Here is a 26,919-nt window from a genome sequence, read left to right as displayed (position 1 = left end):
GTAAAGCTCAATAATTGATACACTGAATCGTGTTGGATTAATTTATTGTAAACAGAAATGTTAATAGACAATTTGACAACTTACTTATACATTGGATTATTATGGAGCCGACTATTTCTTGGAAAACGACTGTTGCTAGGCTACAAGTAAGTGCTGCGGGAAATGACCGATTCATGTCGAGAAATAATAACTAGCTGTACAAAGACGGAAACGGTCCCTTCTAAGGTTTCAATGTATAATGTGCCAATGAGACTACAGCATTTTCAGTCTAGTCTTTATTCAGGTCCACGGCTATGTTACATCGTTTTGTTTGTTTTGTTTTAATAACCCTCTGCGAAATGTTTTTTAAATTACATGTTGCCTGTAATGTTCCTTCAGTAGTTATAAATGCTGGTTATGCACTAATTGTGCTGACAAAAAAAATAGCAAGCTAAACTCATGACTCTCAAAAAACTACTCTTGTGACTGTTCTGCAATCAAAAGCCAATAATCTATCAGACAGGAATGCATGACATCTGCTCCCATTCATTTTAGAATGAATTAAATGTAACTGCAGAATTTTTTGCCCTGAAGAAATATTTGAAGTGTCTTTGTGTCGTTGCAGTTGCAGCAGCCCTTACCATGATCTTTGTGTTCAGCTGTGACGTCGGTACAGGACAAGTAGAAAGAAAAATGCACCCCACACCCTCTAGCTTCAGCCAACAGAGAGGAGGGATTCATAGTTTGTCCTAAAACATGGGTGTTGCTGTGTCCTCTGCAGTCGGCTTGTGGGGGGATTTCTGACTCATACCATTTCAGTTTTAATAAGGGTTAAAGATTGGCATTGCTCCAGATGAGTACAGCAGAAGTATACACAGATTTCTCACCCTTCCAGACAAGTTATTGCATTCATTTGAGCCTTTATTAAATAGCACAGCTTTCATTCAACTGTAATGAGAAAATATGATTTACCCTCTAGTCTTATAAATGCATTTTTTGCCACTCCAACTCACTCAACAGCGAAACACAGCCGAGGCTAAAACGTCCAGGTTTGTTGGACTGCGAAGGCTGTTGCATATTCCTCCTCAGCGGGAAGCACCGTGTTTCTACATGAATGAACATGGCTGAGTTGTCAGAAGGCTGAATGGTGAGAGAGGCTCAATCTGTATTGTACTAGGAAACGAAGCTGCTCTTTGATACCGGTGGCATGCAGAGCTGTATCCAATTGAAGACAGGATTTCATTCCTCTTGTTTTGTAGTGGTGTCAGATGCATAGTGTACTGAAATATGCAAGACTACAATAAAAAAAAAAAAAAGAAAAAGCTGTAAAACATTCCACAGAGAGACGAGAGAAAAACTATTTGATCATTTAAAAAACAAAGAAAAGGGGACTCCAATGAGTGGATCTTGCATAATGTCATGTGCATGTAAACAAACTGTACAAAGCATAGCTTGTAAGCATAGTTGCAGCATGTTTTAGGCCCTTTGTAACAGTCTTCACATTGCCTCCTCCTCCTCCTTCAATGGCTGTGACTGATAGAGAAATGTCTGGTATGCTGGTGGCAGCCGAAGTCCAGAGAAGCCCAGGAGAATCGGGGAGGAGTCCGCTGGTCCTGGACTGAGTTCTTTGGTCCAAGATTCAGAGACAGAAAATGTTTGAGAGAGAGTCTAAAAATTGTCCTGTAAACAGTTAGGTGTAACATGCAGGTTTTGCTTTAGGCAGATTTACTGGAAGACAATCAGTTTCCCCGCTGTTCTCTGTTGGTTCAGATATTCAAGTCTTGTTCATTTTCAGTCCGTCGGTTGCATCTGACTGTCAATAAAAAGGCTGGAGCTGGAGCGAACGCCTCCTCCAATTAAATCCTCCTGTCTGCCTTGGAGAAAAGTGGCAGATTAAAGGGTAGTCACACAGTCTCTGGCACTGAAGACTGGGAACCCACGCCTGTCCTCACACCTGACTGCACTAAACACACACACACACACACATCACACATTTGAAAAGGTGCTTCTTGCTCCACTAAAACTCTGCAGGGAATGTAAGTTCGGTCTTAGTCACTCTTCCTCCTATGTGTCGGTCAGCGTGTGCCAGTGGCAGACCTGCTGTCCCTCCGCCTCCTTCATCTCGGCCCAGTGGGCCTGCTGCTCCTCGCTGCTGCTGTTGAGACCCAGAGAGACCCAGCCCACCCTCTCCCTGGGCTTCATGCTGCTCCGGCGGCAGAACACCGTCAGCACCAGTGACACCTCTGACAGCTGGAAGAGCGCCACCTGGAACACAAACGTCTCCTTGTAGGTGGGGTTGGGCTGTCCACGGCAAACGGCCGTTTTACACTTGGACATCTCTTTGCCCTTGGAGTCCAGCATGGTCAGCTTCACGTAGGTGTCTGGAAAGACGAGTGGTGAGAGAGCGGCATCCAGTGGTGAGATATTGGTACTGCAACAAATACTGCAGACTGCAGAAGAACTACGTCTACCATATTATATCTATGTTTTCAAATAAACCAGACTGAAGATACAACATTTGTTTTCTTGAAGGGTCATATACGTATCTTAAAACCTCCTCTTGTTTTCTTAAATAACCTTTGTTGCAATCTTAACTCTCTGAGGCGTTTTTTTGTCCGTCTCAGACTAATAGACCTTCAGAAAATGAACCTAATGTAAAGCAGTTTAGACTTAGACCATGGACTTTTGGAAAGTAAACTTAACAGATAACCTAAAGTTAGAATAAAAGAAATTATTTTCATAGTTGAAATGTGCTCACATATGGACGTAGAGGTTCTCAGTGGACCGTTTTTTTTTCATTTTAAAAAAATTGCTCGGTTCAAGACGTTCCATTACAACAAAAGATGCATACTGATATATAGATATATGTGATGTGCCCACAATCCTTTCTTTGCCTTGACTGTAAACATCACTCAAATATTCCACCTTCAATAATTGTTCCTAACATGTATTTCCCCTCCGACTTACCTCTCATGATATAAAGCTGTCCCCCTACAAAGTGTTTCACACAACAAAACAGACCGTCTTTGGCACACAGCACGGCACACAAAGTTGGAAAGAAGAAAGAAAAGAGAGGACACAGTCAAGTTTAACAGGATAAAGAGTGTGACACACAGCAGAGGGGCGGCTTTTTTCGCTAGAACTCTGAAGTGCAGCATTGTGGCTTTGATGGAGATTATTAAAAACCGCTGCTGCTGGTGCCAGGAAATATGTAAATGTCATGGTGCTAAATGATGCTGGGAGTCTCGCCAATCTGCTTTGCCAAAATAACCGCCTTGTGTATCAGCGTGTTTTGGGGGGAGGGGCATTACAAGGTAAAAACTTACATTGTCACTCAGCAGCTCGCTCCAACCTGGCACAAAAGCAGAACGATTAAAGATGGAAACTTTGGACTTACTGACGGGTTTATCTGACGCTGTGGATTTGAAGTGGCTTCCCTGGATGACCTCAGCTGATAACTGGCCCGTGGCGGAGTTGTAAATGAGACCCAGGAGGATCTCTGGCAGCGATGAGTCTTCTGTGGAGCGATAGGACACCGCTCCTGCACTGCGAGACACGCTCACCATGGAGCCACAACCCTGGCGAAAAACAAACAAACACACGAAGTCCGAAATGAAACAAAAGGAAGAATCGGGAGGATTTGTCGCAGTGTGTACAGAGTCTGGAACTTTCAACAGTGAGCAGTGATGATGTAGTACTTTATTTTTCTGGATGTTATGCTTCTCTTTCTCTCAGTATGTTTGATCCACAAACTATTCTGCCTTTATTTATACCAGCCTGGCTGCTCTTTGCGCCTGTACTGCAAGTATCTGTGTCTCTTGACATTTTCCACATGCTTTTACTGCTGGCTCTGCCTTCCTGTGCTGCTGACATTTGGCCCTCGCTCTGGCCGCCATTGTTGTTCTCTCCACCCTCCTCCTCCTCTTGCAGCTTGTTAATGACGGTTGTGACCTGCTCCATCAGCTGGCGATGGGCGTTTTTCAGGTTCAGAGTTTTTTGTAACAAATTATGGAACTTTCTTTACTCGAGGTACTAAGACGTATTTGCTGCCGAGGGAAACAGTTACTCAGTTTCACAGTATTTCCTTTGTCAAATTGATATCCAATGCTTCATACAAATCTGTGCTCAGCATTAAATAGAAATCACAAAGTGTTCTCACCGTAAGTTCAGAGCCAGGCTCCAGGGTGACAGGAAGAGCGATCTTCCCCTGCAGGTTGAGCTTAGTCAGGTAGAACACCTTCTCCCCCAGGACCTTCTCTTTTTTCATCCTCCGGATGCTATACAGGCGGAATCGAACAGCGTAGTCTCCCAGGGCTTCCTGTTCCACCCTGGAGAACTTGAATGTTTCAGTAAAAACAGGACAGGGGCCCTTCTGCACGCCCGTCTTGGCCCGCTGCTTCTTCGTGGGCAGCAGGACCAGGTGGACCTGCCACGCAATGTTTCCAGTCTGTTTGAGTTCGGGAATGTCTGTCGCAGCGGTGACCGTGACAGCCAACCACTGCTCGCCAGAGTCGTACTCGAAGGCGACGTCCAGCGTGCCGTACTTCCCGAGGGCCTCGGGCTCGTAGGCTGTGGGGAGCTGAGGCCCAGAGCCATCCTGAAGCACAAAAAAACAGAATCATAGGAAGGAGAAAAAGAGAAGGATGAGTATAAAAGAGGAAGGGATTTCATCAACTTCATCCTACTTCTGAAAGTCACTTAATCTACTTATGTCCCAGCAGCCTTGGATTTAATATCAGGTCAAAGGTAAAACTGAGGAAAATAAATAAAATAACCTGAAAGTCTAAGTTTATACCAGCATTTTGGGACCGATTGTATTCGTTTACAGATTGTCTTGAATAGGGGTTAAAGATTTTAGGATGTATTTGCACAAACGTAGACAATAAAAAAAGGTTTATTTTTAATGTTTAAATGGCTTTAATGTTTTTCTCTGAGACATGTACAAACCTCCAGTAACCCCAGACCCCCACCCCTCTCCTGATACAGATGAACTGTAACTGTACCTGACACTGTAATGGAAGCACATCTCTACAGTAAACAACACACTGTATCTATTTACTGTAGTGGCCGGACATAAATGTCTAATGAATAACTGATGACCATGTCCTTTTAATGTCTTATTGCTGCTTATCATACTTCATGAAATCGTTCTTGTGGCCTTATTTGGCAAAAATTGTCCTCCGTTTCCGTTGTGTGGTTATGTGGGTTTTTATCATGTTTGGGTTGATAATTTTGTTGGTTCCTGTTTGTGTTCTTATGTATGTTTTTGCTTGTATGTCAAAGCAGCACATTTGGAACCCTTGTTTTTAAAGGTCACATATTCTCCTCCTTTTCAACCAGTTCAAGAAAACTCAGAACTCTTCAAACATGTCTGTCAAGTGTCTTGTTTTAAATCCATTTTGGTCCTGTAGTTGATCATGTCTATGAACCCGTCTGTTTCAGCCCTGCTCAGAACAGGCTGTTTCTGTGTCTGTACCTTTAAATGTAAATGAGCTGTGTCTAACCACGCCCCTCTCTGGAAGGGCTTGGATGGCTTGGGCTACTCACTCCATGCCTGATTGTTTATGGTGAGAAGGAGAACTCACAGAACAAACACTTATCTGTGAGAGTGTCGCCCACCTGGGGGAGGGGTTACTGCCCTTTGTGATGTCATAAAGAGAAAATCTCCAAACGGCAAATGTTATCTAAAAAGCGGTGCAGGCAAAAGACGGAGGGGGTGGACATTTTTTAAAAATAATTTGGAGGTTTGTGGACAGACTAGGGACACATGTCAGTGTTTGAAAAACATGGTGTATTTTTCATAATATTTGACTTTTAAAGGTGCTATATAAATGCCATTATAACTATTTTCATACTCAGGCTAAGATGAACGTCCCAGCCTAAATGTAAGCTAAATAAAAAACACACGTTGTTGTAGTTGCTTTAGAACATTTGATGTGGAAATGACAGTATCTCTTTTCTCACCTCTGGTCCCAGCACAGCCGTGCTGTCACTGGGTATGTCCTCCTCGCAGCCTTTGTTGAGGTAGCTCTCAGTGTCCTGGTCCACGCTGGCCTCACTGGAGCCACGGGGGCTGTCGCAGTGCTGCATGGACGACCCCCTCCTGACCGCGCGCTCGGGACGAGGACGAGAGGTCACACGGGCTGCGGAGCTGACGTCCTGATAGGGAGGAGGCTGGTGCTCGCTGAGAGAGGAGTCGTTCTTTATTCTCTTGATGCTGTTTGCTGCTGGAGTGACAGACGGGGAGAATCAGAGCTGTGAAATTGTGATTAGGATTTGTATCTTTATATCTCATACTGTTATCTTTACAAGCACACTCCTGTATTGTCCCCCTATAAAACGAAATGAAAAGACAAATAAAAGATGTATAACAGGAGTGACACCCTCTCACCCCGTTCACTGGAGGCCTCACTGCTGTATCCTCCCTTCTCAGTGGACTGTTTGCGGTTGGTACTCCACACAGATGCTGTTGTGTGCTGCTGAGCCGTCGCCTCGGGCCCTTTGTCGTCCTCGCTGTCTGATACGACTCCCTCTGAAAAAGAACACAGGGAGACTCCAGTTCAAACGTCACATTCATCACACAAAACACAATGTGGGCCGAGTTTAAAAAAAACAGCAGAGATGCAGATGCTTCCACTCCGGAAAAGGTGAATATGAGGCGAAGAAATGAGGGCTGGTTTAATAATTGAGGAGTTTGCAAACAAAGAGAGGGAGAAGAAGAATTAGATCCAGGCGATGACACAGAAGCAGCACACTTTCTAACCTTTGTTCCCTTTCTTTTTCTTCTTTCCTTTCTTCCCTCTCTCCTTCTTTTTCTCCCCATCTGAGCTGTCCTGCGATTTTTTGGAGCCTCTCTTTGCTCCTTTACTCTTTTTCTTGTCGGACTTTTTCTTTTTTACAGTCGGGGACGCTTTGGATGGCTCCGCCTCCTCCTCATCATCTCCTTCTCTCTCAAGGCTGCCCTCTTTCTCTTCATCTTCTTCTTCTTCTTTTAGCTCTTTCTTTTGCGACTGAGGGGTTTCATCGCAGACATCGCCTCCCTTTTGAGCCGCCGACTTGTCGAGGTTGTCACTTTCCATTTCGTTTTGCACAGCGTCCTCTCGCTCTCCATCTTGGCATTCCTCTTTGCTTTTCTGCAACTTGGCCTCCTTCTCCAGCTGTTTCTCCCTCCTTTCTTTCCTCCTCTGCTCTCTCTTCTCCTGCTGCTCCTTCTCCTCTTGCTTCCTCTTCTCTTCCTCCGCTAACTCGGCTTCTGTCCTTTTAACTCGCCAGCATCCGTCCCTCCATTCCCACTCCAGCTGGCTCTGCGTGTTCTCTGCCTCCGTAGTATCTCCGGCCTGGCTGCTCTTTGCACCTGTGTTGCCAGTTTCCGAGTCTCTGGACATCTGCCACATGCTTTTACTGCCACCTTTGCCTTCCTGTGCGGCCGGCGTTTGCCCCACCTCCTGGCTGCCACTGTTGTTCTCTCCATCTTCCTCCTTTTGCACCTTGTTGATGACGGTTGTGACCTGCTCTGTCAGCTGGTCACTGACGGCGTACGTGACATCGCTGACGGCGTTGGCCAGGTCATCCACACGGCTGGTGACCGTGTCCAGGATGGAGGAAATGTTGACAGATGGGAGGTTCTGCTGGAAGCTCTTGAAGAAGGCCATATCTCAGCCAGGGACCCGGTCAGCACACCGACTGCTAGATTAGCTCATCAGAGGCACTGACATGGACACGTGTTTGTTAGCAGGGTGCAGCAGCACGCTCACAGTGTGTGCACAGATCAACACAGACAAACATACAAATCTGGGGATTGTAATGGTTATAATTCACGTTTCCTAACTCTCCTTTTTTATGTCGCTATCATTTAGCTAAAAGGTTTTTAGTTTCATTGATTTGTGTAACTGCGGCAGAGAATATTTGAAAGAGTACATTATCCTCAAAACAAAATAAGAATAATAATCATTAAAGGGATTTGAAACATGAGAAGTCACTATATGATCAGGAGGGAGATCGTTTTTAACATGTCTTGCCTCCAGGACCCCGTTCCTCTCTTCTTCTTTTTTTTCTTCTATTTTTTCAGGGAAAACTTCATGAAATAAGGGAAATATTTTAATAAGCAACACAGGTAGAATCCAGCAGCAGGCTGAAATGATCAAATCGTGAGTGCATGTGTGAAAACAGCTTTCCTTACATTATGTTGCAGCAGAGTTCCCTTTGATATTCCCACGATTTATGGATCTTATATGTTAAATAAGATTGAGGGTTTTTTTTGTGTTGCTTTTTCTCAACTGAAGTAACAGCTCTGAAATTTGTTTTTTTAAGGAGGTCGCATCGACTTTGGTTTTTTTTTTATCCTTGACTGCCAAAATCTCATCAATTGAATTGTTGAGGGTGGTCCTGCTTTTGGACCTTTTCCTCTGATATTGTGTTAAAAAATGGACCTTCTGGTTAAAATATGTCGACAAACACATAATCACTTGATCTAAGTACACATTTCAAGCAACATAGTGGTATAATTCACAAATGATATTTTAAGTTATAGCCAAAATCTGTTTTCTGATTGAGATGCATTTTAAACCAGTCAGTCATTCTCCAAACATTGCAGAGACAAGAATATGTCCAAACAGGCTGAAAACCACTCACAAGAAGACATTAAAATGTAAATTTATTTATGTTCTCTCATAGCAGAGCTCCAAAAGCACAACGATTCCATAACAGGGCCTTAGTTTCTTATGATTCCTGCCTCCACTTTACTCGGTTTCATGTATTTTTTAAGGTTTTTTTTACCCCAGTACTTATTTTAGACTGATTGTCCTCTTATTTCCGCCATCAATGCCTCCTCACTTTTTTATTCTCAGGCCCAAATCAACTGAGTTCCACAATCATCAAGAATGTTCCAGGTTTCTATGGATGGATCCAGTAATGCATCTTTAATCATGAAAATAGTGTTGTTCTTAGATTTGATCTGGTTTCATAATCAGAGGGCTAAAAACAACCCCGAACAAGGGAAATAATAATCCTGCTGTGTGTTTATATGCAGATGCAGTGGTGGGTGTGAGTGTGTTGAGTACCTGGCTGGGTGTTTTTATAGCCACTGAGATGTGACAGATTGTCAGGATTATCCACTGACAGCTTGTTGCTGAGGTAAAGAAAAAACAGAGCAATCAACGCCATGAAAGCTGCGACGGAAGACAGGACACCCAGCAGTTCAGGAGAGACTGAGGAGAAAAAAGGGAAGAGAGAAACAGAGAGATTGGGGGGGGGGAACCAAAATTAGACATAGACATATTACATAAGTAATAGTGATTGTAGAGGTATTTAACAGTTAGAACTCCAGACCAGATTCCCTTGGCGATAAACAGAAACACACACAGATGGCCGCAAGCTGAGAAACACTTTTAAAGTTTCAAACAACCTCACTGTGAAACCACAAATACTTCCATTTGATGATAAGCATCTTTACTTGATATTCAACTGCTGAAATGTTGCCTTGTCTGTGGAGCTTTAGCTATTGTTCTTTTAAACACTTCAGTTTCCACTTCAGAGGAGATGCAGATAGAATCTACAGCCGTGTATGTAGGCCAACCATACTTCATGTTACCACACAGCCGTGTACTGCTGCTGCCGCTGCTGCTGCTGTGCTATTTTTACAAGAGCCTCAAAGGAACTGTATTTGACTGAAACGCAGACTCGGAGAACTGGACCTGCACTTAATAAGGTACAACACAGAAACACCGCAATAGCTGAAGTATAAGGGGAAATCTGAGAAAATGAGGCATGGATGGCCTTTGTAAAGACCAAATGCCTCAGTGGAAAGGGCATCTGTGGAAATGAAGCTCACAATAAAAAGCACACGATATGAGGCGTCTGAACTGAATTCAATATTTCAGCCTCTTAGCAACATAATGTTGTTTTTGATTCCCCTATTACATGGACATATACATCAGTGGATCCTATAACATATTATGTAAGGCACTGATCCTTAAGGCATTCCGCACCCACGCATTTTAACCCCCCCCTGAACCAGTAATGTCCAGTTATAGCCTAGCAACAAAAAGTACCCAGGACTTCTTGTATATACAGATAACAGAGCATAAATATTACATTCAATATGTCTTTCAACATTGGAAAATGAAGTCATGTAACTGGATAATTGTCTATTTGGCATCCACATACTTTTCAGAGATACTTTGTTACGGTTGTTTTTTTTAAAACATTTGCTTGTTGTGTCTTCAAACAACAGTTGCTAAAAGAAGATCTCGTAAACTTCTGAACTGGGTGACGATTCTTTCTGTGTTCATCACCACGACTTGGTATCTTTTACATTACTCAAAAAATCCTTTTCCACAGCCAAATGAGAACGGTTCAAAGTGTGGATGATGCACCATTTACTCCACCTCGCTTCTCTGTTTGAAATGTACAAAAGAACAGTGTGCAGTGACAGAGCTGAAATGTCGTCTTTGTAAAACAGGGAAGCTGGCAGGATGAGACTTGGGTGAAACAAGGCAATTAAATTTTATGTGCAGCCCAACAAGGGAGGTAAAATAAAGCACCCAGTAGAAGCCAAAGAAAAAATGACTTACTTAAAGCAACCCAGACTTTACTCGCCATTGTTACATAAGCAGTGTTTCTGCTTAACAAACATGTTAAAAGTCACACGCCACACTTCTTTTGCTTCACTTTTGTCTCCAAAATCACACACTCACTCCTGCATCATTTAACTGCCATTGTTTGGTTTATTGCAATATTTATCATAATTAGAGTTAAGTTGATTGCCAAGTACAAATCCAAGGAATCTTTCTTGGTGTTTTCTGTGCAATAAAAATAATAACAGAAAACTAGAAAGAAAGTAGTTAGGGCTCCATTATGGCTAAACTCATTAGTGATTAATTTGAAACAAAAATCACAATTATTAAGCATGATTACTCATCGATTTTGCAACATCTGGATGACGTGCATTTAGTGAATTTAAACACTCAACATTTAACAAACAATAAATTAGTGTGGAAAAAGAATAATATATAAAACAAGTAAATAATAATCATTCTTGAGGTAGTGTTGATGTGGCAAAAAGTATAACAACAAAGACAAATGTTTACCACAGAGGACAACACATTTGGACAAAATGAGCACAACTTGGCGTGCCATGTGCTCATGAAACTCAGTAATCGTTTCATCTCCATGATCTTGTTTTCACGATTGTTGGAAGCCAAAATTGAAATGAAATTCAATAAATTGCCCAGCCCTAAAAGTAGTTAATAAAGGAAGAAAGTTTAACGTACTAAAGCTAAATGTTGTTTGGATTTGGATAAGATCGAATGAACAGCTTAAATGAAATATATGAGGTCACAGCACAAGTGTAGTCTTTGATGAAATTGTCATTCAGCGTTGTGCCTTAATAAAAAATGACCTTGTGCAGCTTGTGTGCCACTTAAGCTACTTCCTTGTATTACAGGAGTGTTGAATCATTTTTACGATGTGATGCGGACCATTCTGCACCAATGCAGTGTGAGAACATAATCGATTATTATGGTACATTTATTTAGGTGTACAATGTGGAGATAGTTATGTTGACATTGACCATCGAAGAAAAAGTCATCATGTGCAGAAATATAAAAAATTGAGGAGGCCACCCATCATGACACATCCTGATATTGAATGGAATCACACAATATAACCATAATCATTATTCAATCGTGGGAACAGTAAAGATGCACATCCCTTGTTGTATTTGATGATTCATCTATCCTGACTGGCAAATCTTTTAAAATAAATGTGTTTGCTAAATCTTTTGTATCATTTTGACTCTAAATGTTTAATTCTAATAATGTCCACAGTTTAAAAGATAAATCAAAGAGGTTGGCTTAATAAATGAATGGATTAGTTTAGGATTTCAGCTTTTTGATTGTTTTTAAACCTTTATTCACCTCTGCCTCTCATGCTGATTTTCCTCTAATCTCTGTACCATTAATACATCAAATTGATAACTATGAGTTCATGACTGACAGACAAGTTATTGAAGACATCGGTTTGGGTAACTTTGTGCAACACCTTTCTGATAATTATGACATTTTTTTGGGACAAACAGCGAAGAACAAATCGTCCTAAAAGCAGCCATATTAGATAAAGCAAAGAAAAAACACAGCGGTGCATTCCAGGCCGCTGTGTCTGGTGAAGCAGACACAGCCCAAATGTTGCAGCATGTGCTTTGTAGCAGGTGCTCGTTTCTGAAACAACTATCAGCATGGCCCTGATTAAAATGGTCATCAGTGTGAAGTCGGCTTTCTCCCTGCAGAGAAAAATAACAGGCATAGTTCTCAAACCTCCTGACTGCAGACTCAACTTATGGACGGACTTGTTTCACCATGGCAACAGGCAGAGACCTCTTCAGCCTGACAGCTCGTGCTGCTGCAGACTGCCAGAATGATAAATGCTAAACTCTGAGAAAGGAAAGAGAAGTATAAGAGGGATACGGCAGCAGTGTGAAGCTTACCTGCTCTACATGAATATCCTTTTTTAAAACCCTCTGTTTTCAAAACAAGCTCTATGATCACTTCTTCTGCCAGATGACTCTGGAAGAGGGAAAAACAAAGTCGACCTGCTCTGAAGTAATCCAACATGTAATAAATCCCTTACAACTTAGTCCGTCCCAGCCCTTGCCAAGCTTCCGTATCAACTCTCACTGCTGACATTTGTGTTGATTGAGCCGGGGTGACCTCTGCAGCCGCCTGTGGTCCAAACGTACAGCTTATGGCCCTGTTTCCCCGGGGTTTGATGGCACTTCACTCACAGCCCTGCACTGTAAATGTCAACTGCGGCTGAATAATTTAAGGCACATGAGGAAACCTGAACCCTCTGTTAATGTACACTGCAAAAAGTGGGGACGCTCCAGACACAGCTAAACCTGCTAACGTTCACATTTCACACAATACGCATCACTCCCATAAAAAGTCTGATATTACTCTCAACAGCAGAGAAGATGAATGGATTTTTAATTAGCAGCTACCTCTCTTTCTCCTTATCTGACCTTTTTAAATCCCCCTCTTTCACCTAAAGCAATTTTCTCTGACTGCATTGAAAAAGTAAACAAACAAAATAAAATTTCTACAGCATGTGTGCTGAAGCCAAACTCCAAACTGAGCCTCAGGATTTATTCTGCGTCTCCCCCCCCCCCCCCCTACAAGATAAAGACTCCAGAGACCAAACAAATATGAAAAACACAACCACTGAAGCATTCACTTTAAAAACAGCAAAAGAATAAATAACCTGCGAGAAACGTGACTTCATTTAAATTAAATGTGTTTGTGAAAATGAGGAATTAATTCTGTCATGTTATAACATCATTAAGACACAGAAAGAAGAAATGATGTCAAATGTCCTCCCAGTACGATGTTACTTGAATAATAATAATCAAAAATTCTATTTGTATGTTTCGAGACAGCGCACACATATTGGCTTTGGTTTAAAGGGTATTCTTGCCTAAAAAGTAGACAATCTGGAAATGTTGCTTACACATGGACCTCTGATACGTAACAAAACCTCCACACTGAATAAATCATGAACACACAGCTGTTTTCTTTTGCTGAAGTGAGCCAAAACTTGATATGCCATGCATAATTCACGCTCAGACATTATGCTTTGTGAAGTTTATGCAGGGACACTTTTCTGCACCCCAAACTCCAGAGAAAAAATTGACTATAAAGGTTCTGTCTGAGACCTTGAGGCAAGATATTTGCAAACAGCAAACTGAAACGCTTTCGATGCGATGGTGTGGAAATTAAGTCAAGCATGTCCGTCGTTATGCTGAGGCTGTAAAACAAACAAAAACGCACACCAAACGTTCACTTATGCAGAGTCACAAGTGCAAGATCACGGTCTTACCTCGTCTGGCACAGATGAGCTCATGAACACCACAGTTCCTCCCCCCTCCTGAGAGAAAAACAGATTAAATGTAGGAGAGTAAGAGGTCAAATATATAGATCTATATTCCATGTGGAAACATATGTTCAGGCCTCAGGTTAGGGAAGCTGGCTGCAGATGGTTCTGCCAGAAGAAAAAAACATAATGTGAAGCTAAAAACCAACTTAACTCTCAATCAAATAAGTAATGGAGGGAAAGCAAGTCAATAAAATGATACTGTCCGGAGAGAGAATAGTATAAGAGAGACATTTTCTCTAAATTTATAAAAACGGTTCCCTACCGGAGCTTAAGAGCTAAAGTCTCCTACTTTCTATCTAAATTCTGTTGAGGATTTACTGAATTTATCAAAGTGTTAAAATTGGTCTCAAAGTGGTCCGGTTTAATCTTTAACAGTTTGAGTATGTGGCTTCTTTTGCTCTACATGAACGATCAGGTTGTCAAAACCAATTAAATTACCAGTTTACAACAACAGAGGTCATGATCTCAGAGTGCTCCAAATCAGCAATGTAATCAGCCCTGATTATTTCCTGTTATTTGACACTGTACACCATGTTTTCAAAGCGTTACTACTTTCTCTTAATTACAGGAACAGTTTTGATTTGCAGTTGTTGTTGAAATTACCTCGACGTTATTACATTCAGGTTACTTTAATCCCTGTGAGGCTTGATTTAATGAGGGAGACAGGGAGACACTCACATTCCTCCAGGCTTGTGCACATACATGAATTCACACATTATCTCTCATGGCTTAACACTTTAAGTTAGAGAGGACACCTGAATAGTGGGACTCTCTTCAGTTCTAAATGTAAGGAATTGGGAATTACAAATTGCACCATGACCTTTGTTTTCTGTCTGTACGTGTCTTAATAAATGAGATTAAAAAGTAAACATAGAGGCCTATCCAGGAAATTTTTGGTGTCACCTCTCACATGCGGGATTGGATTTTGTAATTTGGTTCGAGTTTAAATCCATGAAATCAAAATTGCTCCAACTACAAAATGGAAATCATGATGGCATTCCCTACAGAGACCTCATTGAATTTCCTTCGGTATCAATAAAGTATCTATCTATCTATCTATCTATCTATCTGGATGTAATTTACTCAATAGCCTAAATTGTTGGTAAATAACATTCAATATTTGGAATATTTGTTTCTCATTTGTCCATTAAGTACTTTACATACTTCTTCTGATTACAAAACAGAAATTAATTAAAGCATCTCATTACACTTAGTGAAGTGCTTAAAGACTGGGTGGATTTCACCACCACAGCCCCCCTGTGGAGGGTTTCGGGGGCAGCCAGGCTGGAGCTAACTGTGAGCCTGAATGCATTATTTACAAAAACCATTTTAATTAATCAACACCAGTAGATGAAACTGTGTTTGTTAAGAAGGTAAGACTCTGTTACATAGACTTATGAGTACTTTAGCACTGTGAGGTGCGCAAAGTAATCACAAATAATCATGAATGAATGGCCCAATGTGATGATAAATGAATGTATTTATGTTAATTTTATATTTTTGCATACATGTCATATATATTTGTTTCATTTTGATCTTGTATCTTTATAGGATTATATTATATATTTGCATTATGCTCAAGTATGTCTTTTAATGCTCATCATGTTATAAAATGCTTTGCATTAACTCTGCAAAGCATTGTATCAACGGTGCTCCATGCATTAATGTGCCTCACAGTTTGTAAAAGAAAAAAACATAATTCTGCATAAAAGCATAATTTATGAATATGAATTGCCTGATAAAATCTAATCTCTGTCAAGTATTACAGTAAAGGTAATTTAAGTTTGCACCGGGGGTTAAAAGCTACAACATTAAGCTAAAAAAAAAAAAAAAGTTACTAAATGAATCCCAAAGAATCCCAGGTGAATCAAGGTAAACACAAAGAAACATGTCCACCATGTCTTACTGACTTAAAGAAAAGCCTTCAAAAGCCACTGAACATGTGTGCAAACTTAAGATCAAACAAGGAGATGATGAAAAGTTTAAAAAAAGAACTTCCAAAAGACAATCTTGATTCCCAGACGTTCCTGTAAAGCCTATATTTCAAGCGTCAAAATTCAAATTCAACATCTTGTATTGATTTGAAAGAACAATCCATTATAGATGGGATATAAACTATAAAGCCTAGGGAGAAATTCTGAGATTCATGCATGAATCAATGTTGCCCTATGACTTATTATTTGTTGTCGTGTTTATACACACTGCTGTAAATCAAATGTCTCTTCCAGAGACAATAAAGGTCTGAACTGAGTTCCATGTCCTATTCCACTTTATTGCTTATGACAAGACAATGCTGATGCATCATATAGCACCTCTCTCGTCTTCTTCACAGAGTATCAATAGAGACCTCCGCACGCATGGCTGCACGTGACACAAGAAGAACTGTGACGGGACAACGGAGCAAAAGGCACGCGCCTACTCCAAACGAGATCACTCGTCCTTATGTCTTTATCCGATAATGAGTCCCCCGGTCACTTCCATTTAAACCTTGAGAGGACACCGCTCCATGTTGGCCCAGTGTTTTGAGACAGGTTGAACACATTGCCCGTGAACATTAGAGGCAGTGTTATCACAACGTGCATCTACAATAATTAACGGGCAGCAGAGTCCTTTCAGCATTCAGCAGTCTGTTTTAATATTCCTTAATATGACGCAATATTCCTCCGCTAAGGGATGTAGTCCTCTAAGTGTATCACAACAAAGTCATGTGATGCTTAGTAGCAGCTATACTGTAGCTGTCAGTTACTGCCAGGAAAATAAATATTCATACCCATCGCTGCACAGTCACAAGCTGGTCTTTAAACGGGTATTGGAAAAGGCATTTAAAGGTGAAATAACGCGCTTCGACTCAAGCCACTTAAAGAATCATTTCACGCGGCTGAGAGAAGCTCGCGTGCATCCCATGAAGGGATCACTACATTCCTGCATCGGTGCAGGTGCCGCACTTCAGCATCAGCTGCTATCTGTCCCAGCTACGGAGCACTGCGGTACTCCTGATATAAGTAAATAAAATGATTTTTTTTTTTTCTTAGATCGCAGAGACACACTCGCTCGGAAAAGTACAAAATGTGATTTTTTTTAAGAGCGTTCACATTTTGTCCCGAGCAAAGTTTCTCACGAGTCCGACGGTACACCTGAGACCGAGTACTTACCGTCAATCGCCATGATGTTCCGTCCCGGACTCTACCAACTGTGGGGGGGTGTGATGGTGGAGGGAGGTCATTCATGAGCCTGTGAACGGTGTGTGTGTGACAGAGAGATTGTGTAAGAGTTACCCTGCAAGGAAACCATTTAAGAAAAAACAATGTAGTTTGAAGAGGATTTAAGATGTGATGTTTTGATTTTAAAAAGCTACATTAAGAAGAAGAAAAAAAAAAGACAAGATCATAACTAAAAACTAATTTTGACAAAACTATTTTTGGAACTGTGTGCAAGTCGTGAAAAATAGTGAAATGATCTACTTACCGAGTATCTGAATGATGCTTCTTTAAGAAAACAACACCTTCTTTCTGACACACGTTGTCAGCAGAACAAGTCTGAGCTCATTCACACATGTCATGCACACAGTTGAAAAAGATAAGGTGATTTTGTTACACTAACTTAATATTTACAAACGTTAATAGGATACAGAACATTTTATTTGACATCATTATAAAATTAAGTTAAGACAATTTCCTTTCATTTCGAGTTTTACATATTCGTTTATGAATGTGGTGAACTTACTAAATCTAGGACACAACTCTTATCACATCCGTCGCTATGGGCGGACCATAAGAAGCCGGGCTTGTGCCCCCTCCCCACTTGAGGCACAGATCTTTTTAAACTTAATATTATATTATCATAGATGCAAATTATGTTGCATTGATGTTGCATTCTTTATCGTAAACCATCAAAAAAATGTAAAGAAACAATAGTGTGATTGTGTTTGATGGGAATTTACACTGCAACAGCCTATCACAGACTGACTAAAAATAAAGTTAAACTACGTACGTGATGTAGCCACTCAACGTTACCGTGGATTTTTGAAAGCCGGATGAGTTTTTGCCGGCTTACTCACTTAATTTTGCTATGGATATCCGTATGAATCCAGGCTATGCCAACATTTTGCGCAAGTATACCGTCTGCCTCCCACTCCCACCGAGCAGGGAGGGATGATGCGCGAGGTCGCGGAGAAACAGAGTTAAGATTTAAATTAAGTGTATTTGTACATGTTCTTCTGTGCCACAAAGTAATGCAGACATGTTGATTATAAAAAAAAAAAAGAAATGTAAATTTGTATGTGTAAGCAGAATTTTTTTTGCGTGACCTCTCCTGACCCCGCATCACGCCTCCTGGGGGGCGGGGGAGGGTGAGGTCGCCGCGACTTCTCCTGACCCCGCATCACACTGGTGATCGTCACGCTGGTGATGGTAGCATAACATTAGGATGTAGCATAGCATTAGCGACAACTACGTATTATTTTTTACATATTTGCAGTACGTCAGCATTTACCATAAAATACAAATGATTACCGTTAATCATTTGTATTTATTTTAGGGATGGGACTTTAACCAATTGATTACGAATAATTAATTACAAAATAATAATTTAATCACAGTTTGCCTCATAAACAGCGCAGAACTGTTTGTCATTGCTCTGCACTCGTTCTAATACACACTCACACAAATACAAACAAGAAGCATTTGCAGCCTAAACTAGACCAAATGACTGGCTTCAGGACCAAAATTAGTAATTCATTGCTGACCACTATTAGTGGTAGAAGATAAGGATTTAGAAAATGTGCTAAACGTAGCAACATGTGATCCAACTTTCCAAATGCTGTGTAGAAAAACTAATTTCAAACAAGATCCAACAGCTTTATGAAACTGAGAAGCAAGTAAAATGGCATGCATTGTATTCATTCATCCACTAAAATTAATTTAGATTGAAAAGTGTTTCTTTTTAGGGCAAATATTGTGACGCACTTAAAATGTGATTCATTTCGATTAATTAAATAGAAAGCCCTGAGTTAATTAGTTACATTTTTTAATCAAGTCCCACCTCTAATATTTTTTATATCAACCTTTTTTTATGACAGTAATCTGTGCATTTTCTTTTGTCTTGTAGTTGTCACTCCTTATTCAATCTGGTGAATAAATCAAAGAACAATTAACTACCTTAGTCACTCACTATTGAATGGATTTTGGCTGAATGTCAAACTATGTATATTAAGCACGTAGGGAGGACTGTTACAATAGGCTTCACTTAAGCACGTCAGTTATATTAATTTATAATAATTCATTGCTCCAAGCATAGGCTGTCTTTATCTCTTTCAGTCTTAATGTTTATACTGTACCTATTTAAGAATATTGTTAAAGCCCAGATAGACAGACAGACAGACAGACAGACAGACAGACAGACAGGCAGGCAGGCAGATAGATAGATAGATAGATAGATAGATAGATAGATAGATAGATAGATAGATAGATAGATAGATAGATAGATAGATAGATAGATAGATAGATAGATAGATAGATAGATAGATAGATAGTCAGTCCTCTCACCATTTGGCTGTATTCTTTTTCATCTATATACAACTAAAACTGCCCTATACTATAAAGGGGTTAAGCACATCAATCATACTAATTGATAATAATTCATTGCTCTAAGATTAGGTTGCATGTATTTATTTTTCCTTTAAAATTAACCTTTGTGAAAAATGAATTTGATACAGAAAATTATGTTATAAAGAATCCAAAAAGTCTAACTTTGGTAATAATATACGTTAACGAGCAAAGCATGAGTGTTTGAGGTTTTGCGAGTAGTGGTAAGCCCATTCAAATACATTGATGGCACGTTCTGGCAGTTTGGCAGACCAAAGCTGAATGTCAACCAATCAGTGAGCAGCAGGTATTCAGAGTTAGAGTGATGACATCATCATTTGAGTGGGACCATAGCAGTGGGACAGAGTTCTGTCTTAGCTGTTAGCTGACTACAGTCAAACAAGTCTTACTGCAGTATAACTCAGAAACGCATACACAGACGAGGGCAACCACCCTCACAATTTCTGCTGGAATTGTCTAGTTTTAGATTTAGATTTATCAGAGATGTGCAAAAAATACACCGACTCGTCGAAAAGAGTCCAAGTTCCCATCGCAACCAACCCTCCGACAGCGCTGCTTACGTCACCGCTGGAGGACACGCCCACCTAGTTTTTCTTTAGGTAACCTACGGCGCTTCCGTGAAGTTTCCAAGCAGCTTCTGCTCCTCTGTCCTTGTTTTTATCAACTTTTTTCGACGGAATAAGTGTCCTTATTTCTCTAAACATGAGTGAAATCAAACAAAACGAATCAGACAGCGCGGACGAGGAACCGGACTGGGCTGCAGCCAAAGCTTTTTTTGACAACCTCAAAACTAGCAAACCAAGACCTGTAAGTTCATCTACTTCACAAGTATCGTCATCTAAAGCGTATCTGTGCTCTGCTCGTATTTTTAATGCAATATGTGTCTCTATGAGTGCTTTTTTTTTTTTTTAAACCACTTTCCTATCCACTCGCAGCCTAAACCCCGGTATGCTGTCACCATCGCCGTTTCCTCTCGAACCCTCTTCAACATAGTGACAGAGAGGAAGATCTATGAGGAAGAAGGAGTAGAGAAGTATGTGGCTTATCAGGTGGAGCATGAAAACGAGCCACTGATGCCAGGGGCAGCTTTCCCCTTCGTCAAGGTGAGAAAATACAGCTCTCTATATGTTGTTTCCTGGGCGTGGTACATTTCATCATCAGGTTATTGAAGCAGATCAAACCAGGAACAGCTTGCTTTACAAAATGAGACAATGATCTGTCTTAATGAACTGCATTATTTAGCTTTTAGTTTTCGATCCCCCCTCACCTGTGGAACAAACAGCTGGAGAACCTGCAGACTTTCTCTGTCTGAAAGCTCTTTTAAAACAAGACACCTGTTGGATTGTTAAACAGAATCTATTTTGGTTATTTGAGACCAGCAGGTCAGTCTGTGTCCAGCTGGACTGTAGGTCTCTGTGGTCAGCGTCTTCAGGGGATCGTATTCTTACGCCTTATCGTGACAACAACTGAATTCATTATTTAAGTCTTGCTGTTTTTGCTTTATTTTCATTGTTAACTGTTTTGCACCTAATACACCAATTCAAATTCCTTGTGTGTAAATGTACTCTGCAATCAAACCCTATTGTGATTCTTAATCATCTCAATCATTCAGGCATAGTGAGATCAGGTGCAACTATTGAACAGTTACTTATTTTAAGCCGACAATGTATTTATTGCTTTCTCTACACTTTTTCTCTCCTAATTTGCATGTTCAAGCCGTGTCATACAGTGCTGATATGATTGACGTTGTGCTTTGTTTGAAGGTCGAGTCAAACCCACCCTCCCATGTTTGGAAAATGTACAAAGACTCATTTCAAATTCAGAAAAATCCTCATCCGTCAAAGGCCTTACCTGCCTTTTGAAACTGCTTGATTACCTTTCACAATGCAGTCGAACAAGTTATGAAAGCTAACCAGTCTTGTGTAAGAAAATCTTTACTGTGCATGAACAAGAACTCTGAAGATCACTGCACAATTTCCCATAGAGCTTGATGTGTGTTCAGACATAGATAGATAGATCGATAGATAAAATGTTTAAAATCGCAATGATATTGAATCGTAACTTAAATATCGTGGAGCCTCTGGTGACTCCCACTCCTCGTGTTTAACTGTGTTGGAATGTTCTAATAGAAGCTGCTCAGAGCATCAATCAGGGTGAAGGATCACTTTTGTTTCTGGAAGGCTGCTATATTCACTGCCTCTTACATTTTAGCCTGTTGGCTTTTAAAATGTCTTTTTGTCTTTTTTCTGTCCTCTTCCCTTACTGCAAAGCCAATCGTCCTTCGGGGACAAATAAAGTTAAAGTTGAATGAATGACTGAGCTGCTAAATGGATTTTTCTCCTTTTTTGTGATTTGTTTTTCAGACCTTTTTCAAAAAATATATTATTGGGATCGTCAAATGACAAAAAAACATGCATCTTGGTTTTGTTTATTTTAACTGGTTGTAATGTTATGAAGTTTGTTTTGTTACCTTTGTGTGAAACTCTCTGACTCAACATCCTGGCTTTTGGCCTTTGCCCTCTAAACCCAGGCGCTGATGAACGTCAACGCTCGACTGAGGGAGCTCTATCCAGACAGCGAGGAGCTGTTCGACATCGTCTTAATGACAAACAACCATGCTCAGGTTGGAGTCCGCCTCATTAACAGCATCAATCACTATGGTAAGCTGCTTCTGATCCAGACATGAGGGATTTTTTAAATGCTGTAGTGGCTCGCTGTAAATCTGTAGTGGTAGTTAGAATGGGACTCTTTCCTCTTATCGATGTGAAGTGTGCTTTTATGCTTTCAGATTTGACCATCGAGAGATTCTGTATGACTGGAGGGGAAAGTCCGATAGGCTACTTAAAGGCCTACATGACCAATCTTTACCTCTCCAAGGACTCAGAGAAAGTCTCAGAGGCCATAGAGGAAGGTGAGTGAAACTAAAATCCTCATTGCTCTCACACACAAACCCACACAAGTCATAACTGAATCAGTGCATCAGTGACTGTCAGCAGCCCTGTGGGTGTGTGTGTTTGGACTACACTGTGAACTGATATGTACACACTCGTATGTTGATTTTGTTTGACTCACGTTCCACCCCTCTCTGTGCAGCAAGACGGAGCTGTGGGAAGACAGCATGTGATTTTAGGCTCCCTGTGGTCTGAAAGCACACGAGACAAACACGTTTGTAATTCTGAAACAACAAATCAGTGATTTAACCAAACGAAGAATTCTCTTCAGAGATCGAAGTCTTTTTTTTTTTCCAAGCTGAAAGTGAAAAACAAGGACCTGTATCCTTCCTCAAATTAAATATTTTCATTTTTATTTTTTTACCGACTTTGCTGTCAAGGAGCATGGGAAGGTAATAAAAGAAATCCAGACCCAAATGGGTGTAAAGTATCTGTTCAATCTTTTATTCAAGTGTCATTCATGTCATGGATCCGGACGTGAAACGCTGTCTTCTTCTTCATAATGAAACCTTGTTGCCTTTTGCGAAAGTAACAGGAAATTAGTCTGACTTTTTCTTTGATATCTTAGAAGCTGCGAGACGATGTCTGAATGGTTTCATCATGAAAGGCATGAGTATCCTCAAAGAAAGTTTCTGTTGTTACAATCCCACAAACTGAACGTATGCAGTGGCAATTAAAACGTTTTAATGAATCAGGAAGCTGCGGATGCCTTGCAGCTGTGAGATATCAAATGTAAGACCGGATAAACAAAATGATGAAGATCTTGATGTATTACCCCGCACTTCCTCCCTCTCAGGCATCGCCGCAGCCACCATGTTTATGGCCCAGACGGAGACACAGAAGGAGTTGAGCGACACACAGCTGAGGGTGGCGTTTGACGGAGACGCCGTCCTCTTCTCAGACGAGTCGGAGATCATCGTGAAGAAAGAGGGCCTGGACTCTTTCTTTGAGCACGAGAGAAAGTTTGAGAACAAACCTCTCGCTCAGGTAACTGAACGTTGTTTTCTGTGTTCGTAGAAATGAGTGGAACCTCGGGTAGAGAGAGTTACGGGCAAGCTGTATTCCACAATCTGCTTTATATTAAAAAAAAAAAAAAAGGCTGCATCATCAAGTGAATAATATTATGCGACTTGAATCTGAAATCTGTAAGACAGATATGTTGTCTGTAATAACTGCCATATAAACCAGCTGAATTCATCAAAGAATTGTATTTGTTTGTAATAACTCAAACTTTAAAGCACACACTAATGATTGTTGGAGATTAAAAAAACAAACAGGTGGAGAATAGCTTTAGCATTTGTTGTATTTTCTGGCTTAGAGAAAAGTGGCCCAAGTGACGTCACTTGAGTAAGCATCAAGTTAAGTTAAAGAATACCTTCTGGAAAGTTTAAACAAAAAGTCTGTCAGGGTGTGCAGGTACAAATGTGTTGACTCAAAAGACAAAGAGCTTACTGCTGCTTAAAGCTGCTTTGATAGCAAACCCCTCCGATTCGAGGTCCCAATGTTTACATAGAGTAGATACAGAAGAGTTAATGGATTTAAAAGTATCAGTGCGAAAGAAGTTCCCACGAAATATCGACTTTCCCCAGTAGACTCCACTCAATACCATTTATTTCATTTTACTGCGATAAATATATAGATGGTCTTTGAAATGTAGCTAAAACCAAAAGAAGCGAGTTGAGGCACAAGACCTTTGCACAGTACTGAACACAAGGTTACTTAATCAGAGCTGCTTTTGAGTGGTTTAGAAGTTCTCCACTCAACGTATAGACCCGTAACTACTCGTGTGTTTTCATGAACAAGAGTTAAACATTTTTATTTAAATCAGACTCCAAGGGATTTTCTTTGTGTTCAGTTCTTTGCAGATGACACCCTGTTATATCTAGTTTGTAAACATATCACAGTATCTTGATTTTTGCTGTCTTCCTTTTTCAGGGTCCCTTAAAGTGTTTTCTGGAGGCTCTTGGAAAGCTCCAGAGAAAGTTCTATGCCAAGAACGAGCGCATGAACTGTCCCATCCGAACCTATCTGGTTACAGCCCGCAGCGCTGCCAGCTCCGGGGCTCGAGTCCTGAAGACTCTCCGCAGCTGGGGCCTGGAGATAGACGAGGCCCTTTTTCTGGCCGGGGCTCCTAAAGGGCCCCTGCTGCAGAAAATCAAACCTCACATCTACTTCGATGACCAGATGTTCCACATCGAGGGTGCCAATGAAATGGGAACCATTTCTGCACACGTCCCTTACGGGATCGGACAGAAGTACAACAAAGGGAAACTCATTGAACAGCCTGAGAAATAATTTCAAACATTAAGATGCTAAAGATGCACTACACGGTGTTCTGCATAGAGAGGGATGTGCTCTGCTGTAAAATCGTTTTCATAAAAGAATATCTTTAAAAAGAGAAACAAACAAAATGTTTACCGGTAATTAAGTTTTGGATTGTTAAACGACATTAAATGTCATTTTATTTGTGTTTTTTTAACGTGTATATATATAAAAATATTGTCGAGGGTTTTCCTCAGTAAAAAAAGTTGTGCAAATTCAAAAACGTGTTCATATGGCATATTGTAGTGTGCACTGTCTCTGTCTCTATAAGGTTTTGTATGCAGAGTTAAAACTTAAAAACTATCTGTGCCTTTTTTACCAGTCTGTGTACTTTGGGTTTTTTTTTCTTCGTTTTATTGGGAGTTTTATACACAAAAATAAATTGTTCAGGTGAGAATGCATCTGCGGTTACTTCTTCATGTGAGAATTTTCTACATTAACTCACTAAAACAAGTATAAAGTTATCTGTTTTCAGAAGATGTTTACTTAAGTCAGCTGCCTTTGGCTTCCAGGGATCACAGGTGCTTTCTGTTTGTACCTGTGTGTGCGCGCAAACTGTATAAAACATGTACTTTATATTTGTATTCTAACTTTTACATTCAAGTTCTGTCCTTAAGTTGTATATGTGTTTACATTGTTCTGGAAATCCAGCAGTTCACTAAAACTACATTTTTCTTTTTCCAACTTTTTGATAGGACTTCATTTATTGTAAAGGTTTCATATTTGAAAGGATTTTTAAATGCATGCATAATTTAACATCTTCAGTGAACCACACAGTTATTTGGAAATGTTTTTTTTCATTGTGGTAACATTTCTCTGAATCAGTTAATGCCATGCTTGTGTTATTGGTATTCATTTTTCACAAACATAATAAAAGGTTCTTCACTTTTCTTTTGTCATATTGATTATATGCCTGTGCCAAAGTAAGAAAGTTAACCCTTGTTAAACGTCTGTATTGAATGCAAAGGGAGTAGTTGAATGATAAAAGGAGCACGGAGAAACCTTTGTTCAATTCTTTTGTCAGCAAGAAAAGTCCAGCTACTCACAATTTTAAGATGCTTGGGGATTAGCTACTTTATATCTTCTCCACTGAATTTCACAGGGAATCATTACCATGTGTAAGTATTTCCACCCCAGTTGTCTACATCTCAGCAGTAGATGGAGCTTTTTAGCTGTAAATGTCCACATTGATGATGCTTATTCACCTCACGGCCTTATGTTTGGGGGGAAAAGGGTTTTTTACAATTAAACTACAATTTACCTTCAGATGTAATACTGACAAAAGTTCAGCCCTTTAATCAAATATTAATATGCCCCTAATTATCCCCTTCTGTCAACCTGTGCTGTGATGATCCCAGCTTACATGTACATAATGAATGCAGCCACAAGAGGGAGCTCCCGTTTAACTTCTATGGCAGGAAAATACAAAGAAATCAATCAAAAACAAATACAAAGTGAGAACTTTCAATATACCAGGAATTTTAAATATACACAGTAGAGGAGCTCACATCTTTCCCATTTTCTATGGGAACCAAAATATCAACAAGATGACCTTACTGTAATGCTAATGAACTTTCCAGTTTTATTCTTATTTATATTTTGCAGGTATTTGCAGAGGAGTTTGTCGATATATCATTCATGGTCTGATATATATATAACAGTTATTCCTAAAAACATGGCAAAATCGATCTGTTAGTATTGTCTGATTTTCCCTATTGTATGCTGCTGTGTTTTGTGACAGGGCCAAATCGCTGCAGAGTTTAATAACAGCAAGCTTGAAGCCGTGCTCGGCTCCATCCCAGAGGACCTGCCTCCTCAAAACCTCTGTCCTTGGTTCAGGACAGTTTTAGTTCCTTTCATTAGAAGAGTGATTCCAACAGGACAGGTAGGATTTATCCTCTGAAACCTGATCAATGTCATCCTCTCCATACAGAACTTACAAACAGTTTTATGTTTATGTCCCCATTAGAAACTTCTGGCTTGATAGCTGGAGCCGAGGGCGAGGAATCTTGAGTTCATGGAAAAGGTACAGACAACTCATGTAAATCAGAAACACAACTCTTTAAGTAGAACCAGAGCTTTCCAATTATAAACGACAAGATGGTCATCCCAGTTGTTTCTGTCCGGGAAAATTTGAA

General features: G+C 40.3%; 2 protein-coding genes across 8 annotated transcripts; one reads left to right on the top strand and one right to left on the bottom strand.

Annotated features, from left to right (window-relative positions):
• Positions 1 to 29: 29 nt before the first annotated feature.
• Positions 30 to 17,647, bottom strand: syt14b (synaptotagmin XIVb). Of its 7 annotated transcripts, XM_079368420.1 has the most exons (12): positions 17,629 to 17,647; positions 17,371 to 17,441; positions 17,058 to 17,136; positions 13,849 to 13,896; positions 9,039 to 9,106; positions 6,743 to 7,687; positions 6,371 to 6,511; positions 5,944 to 6,206; positions 4,139 to 4,576; positions 3,377 to 3,557; positions 2,947 to 3,003; positions 30 to 2,360 (listed from the first exon to the last, which is right to left on the bottom strand). In XM_079368420.1, exons 6-12 carry the CDS (start codon positions 7,629 to 7,631, stop codon positions 2,044 to 2,046), a joined length of 2,286 nt encoding a protein of 761 aa, XP_079224546.1. In that variant the 5' UTR covers positions 7,632 to 7,687; positions 9,039 to 9,106; positions 13,849 to 13,896; positions 17,058 to 17,136; positions 17,371 to 17,441; positions 17,629 to 17,647; the 3' UTR covers positions 30 to 2,043. The 7 variants fall into 7 exon arrangements, with proteins under 7 accessions (XP_079224546.1, XP_079224548.1, XP_079224549.1 ...); XM_079368422.1 differs by lacking the exon at positions 17,629 to 17,647 and having other exon boundaries at positions 5,944 to 6,203; positions 17,371 to 17,525; XM_079368423.1 differs by lacking the exons at positions 2,947 to 3,003; positions 17,629 to 17,647 and having other exon boundaries at positions 17,371 to 17,525.
• Positions 17,648 to 20,070: 2,423 nt separating this feature from the next.
• Positions 20,071 to 25,782, top strand: LOC306835148 (cytosolic 5'-nucleotidase 1A-like). The gene is made up of 6 exons (XM_079361577.1): positions 20,071 to 20,315; positions 20,444 to 20,611; positions 22,039 to 22,168; positions 22,297 to 22,419; positions 23,256 to 23,446; positions 24,395 to 25,782. The coding sequence occupies exons 1-6, from the start codon at positions 20,211 to 20,213 to the stop codon at positions 24,752 to 24,754; spliced, it is 1,077 nt and encodes a 358-aa protein (XP_079217703.1). The 5' UTR covers positions 20,071 to 20,210; the 3' UTR covers positions 24,755 to 25,782.
• The last annotated feature ends 1,137 nt before the right edge of the window (positions 25,783 to 26,919 follow it).

Source organism: Symphodus melops (genome assembly GCF_947650265.1).
Source record: "Symphodus melops genome assembly, chromosome: 1".
In the NCBI taxonomy this organism is placed as follows: Eukaryota; Metazoa; Chordata; class Actinopteri; order Labriformes; family Labridae; genus Symphodus; species Symphodus melops.
Note: the sequence above shows the minus strand (reverse complement) of the source record. Positions and strands in the feature narration are given on the sequence as shown.

What these genes read in the sequence shown, in the direction of transcription:
- LOC306835148 (XM_079361577.1), top strand. Translation starts at nt 20,211, where the DNA reads ATGAGTGAAATCAAACAAAACGAATCAGACAGCGCGGACGAGGAACCG. An exon ending in CAGCTTTCCCCTTCGTCAAG is followed by an intron (nt 20,612 to 22,038) that starts GTGAGAAAATAC and finishes CTCTAAACCCAG; the next exon opens with GCGCTGATGAACGTCAACGC. An exon ending in CTCAGAGGCCATAGAGGAAG is followed by an intron (nt 22,420 to 23,255) that starts GTGAGTGAAACT and finishes CCTCCCTCTCAG; the next exon opens with GCATCGCCGCAGCCACCATG.
- syt14b (XM_079368420.1), bottom strand. Translation starts at nt 7,631, where the DNA reads ATGGCCTTCTTCAAGAGCTTCCAGCAGAACCTCCCATCTGTCAACATT. An exon ending in GAAAAAGAAAGGGAACAAAG is followed by an intron (nt 6,512 to 6,742) that starts GTTAGAAAGTGT and finishes GTTCTTTTTCAG; the next exon opens with AGGGAGTCGTATCAGACAGC. An exon ending in TGAGGCCTCCAGTGAACGGG is followed by an intron (nt 6,207 to 6,370) that starts GTGAGAGGGTGT and finishes CTGTCACTCCAG; the next exon opens with CAGCAAACAGCATCAAGAGA.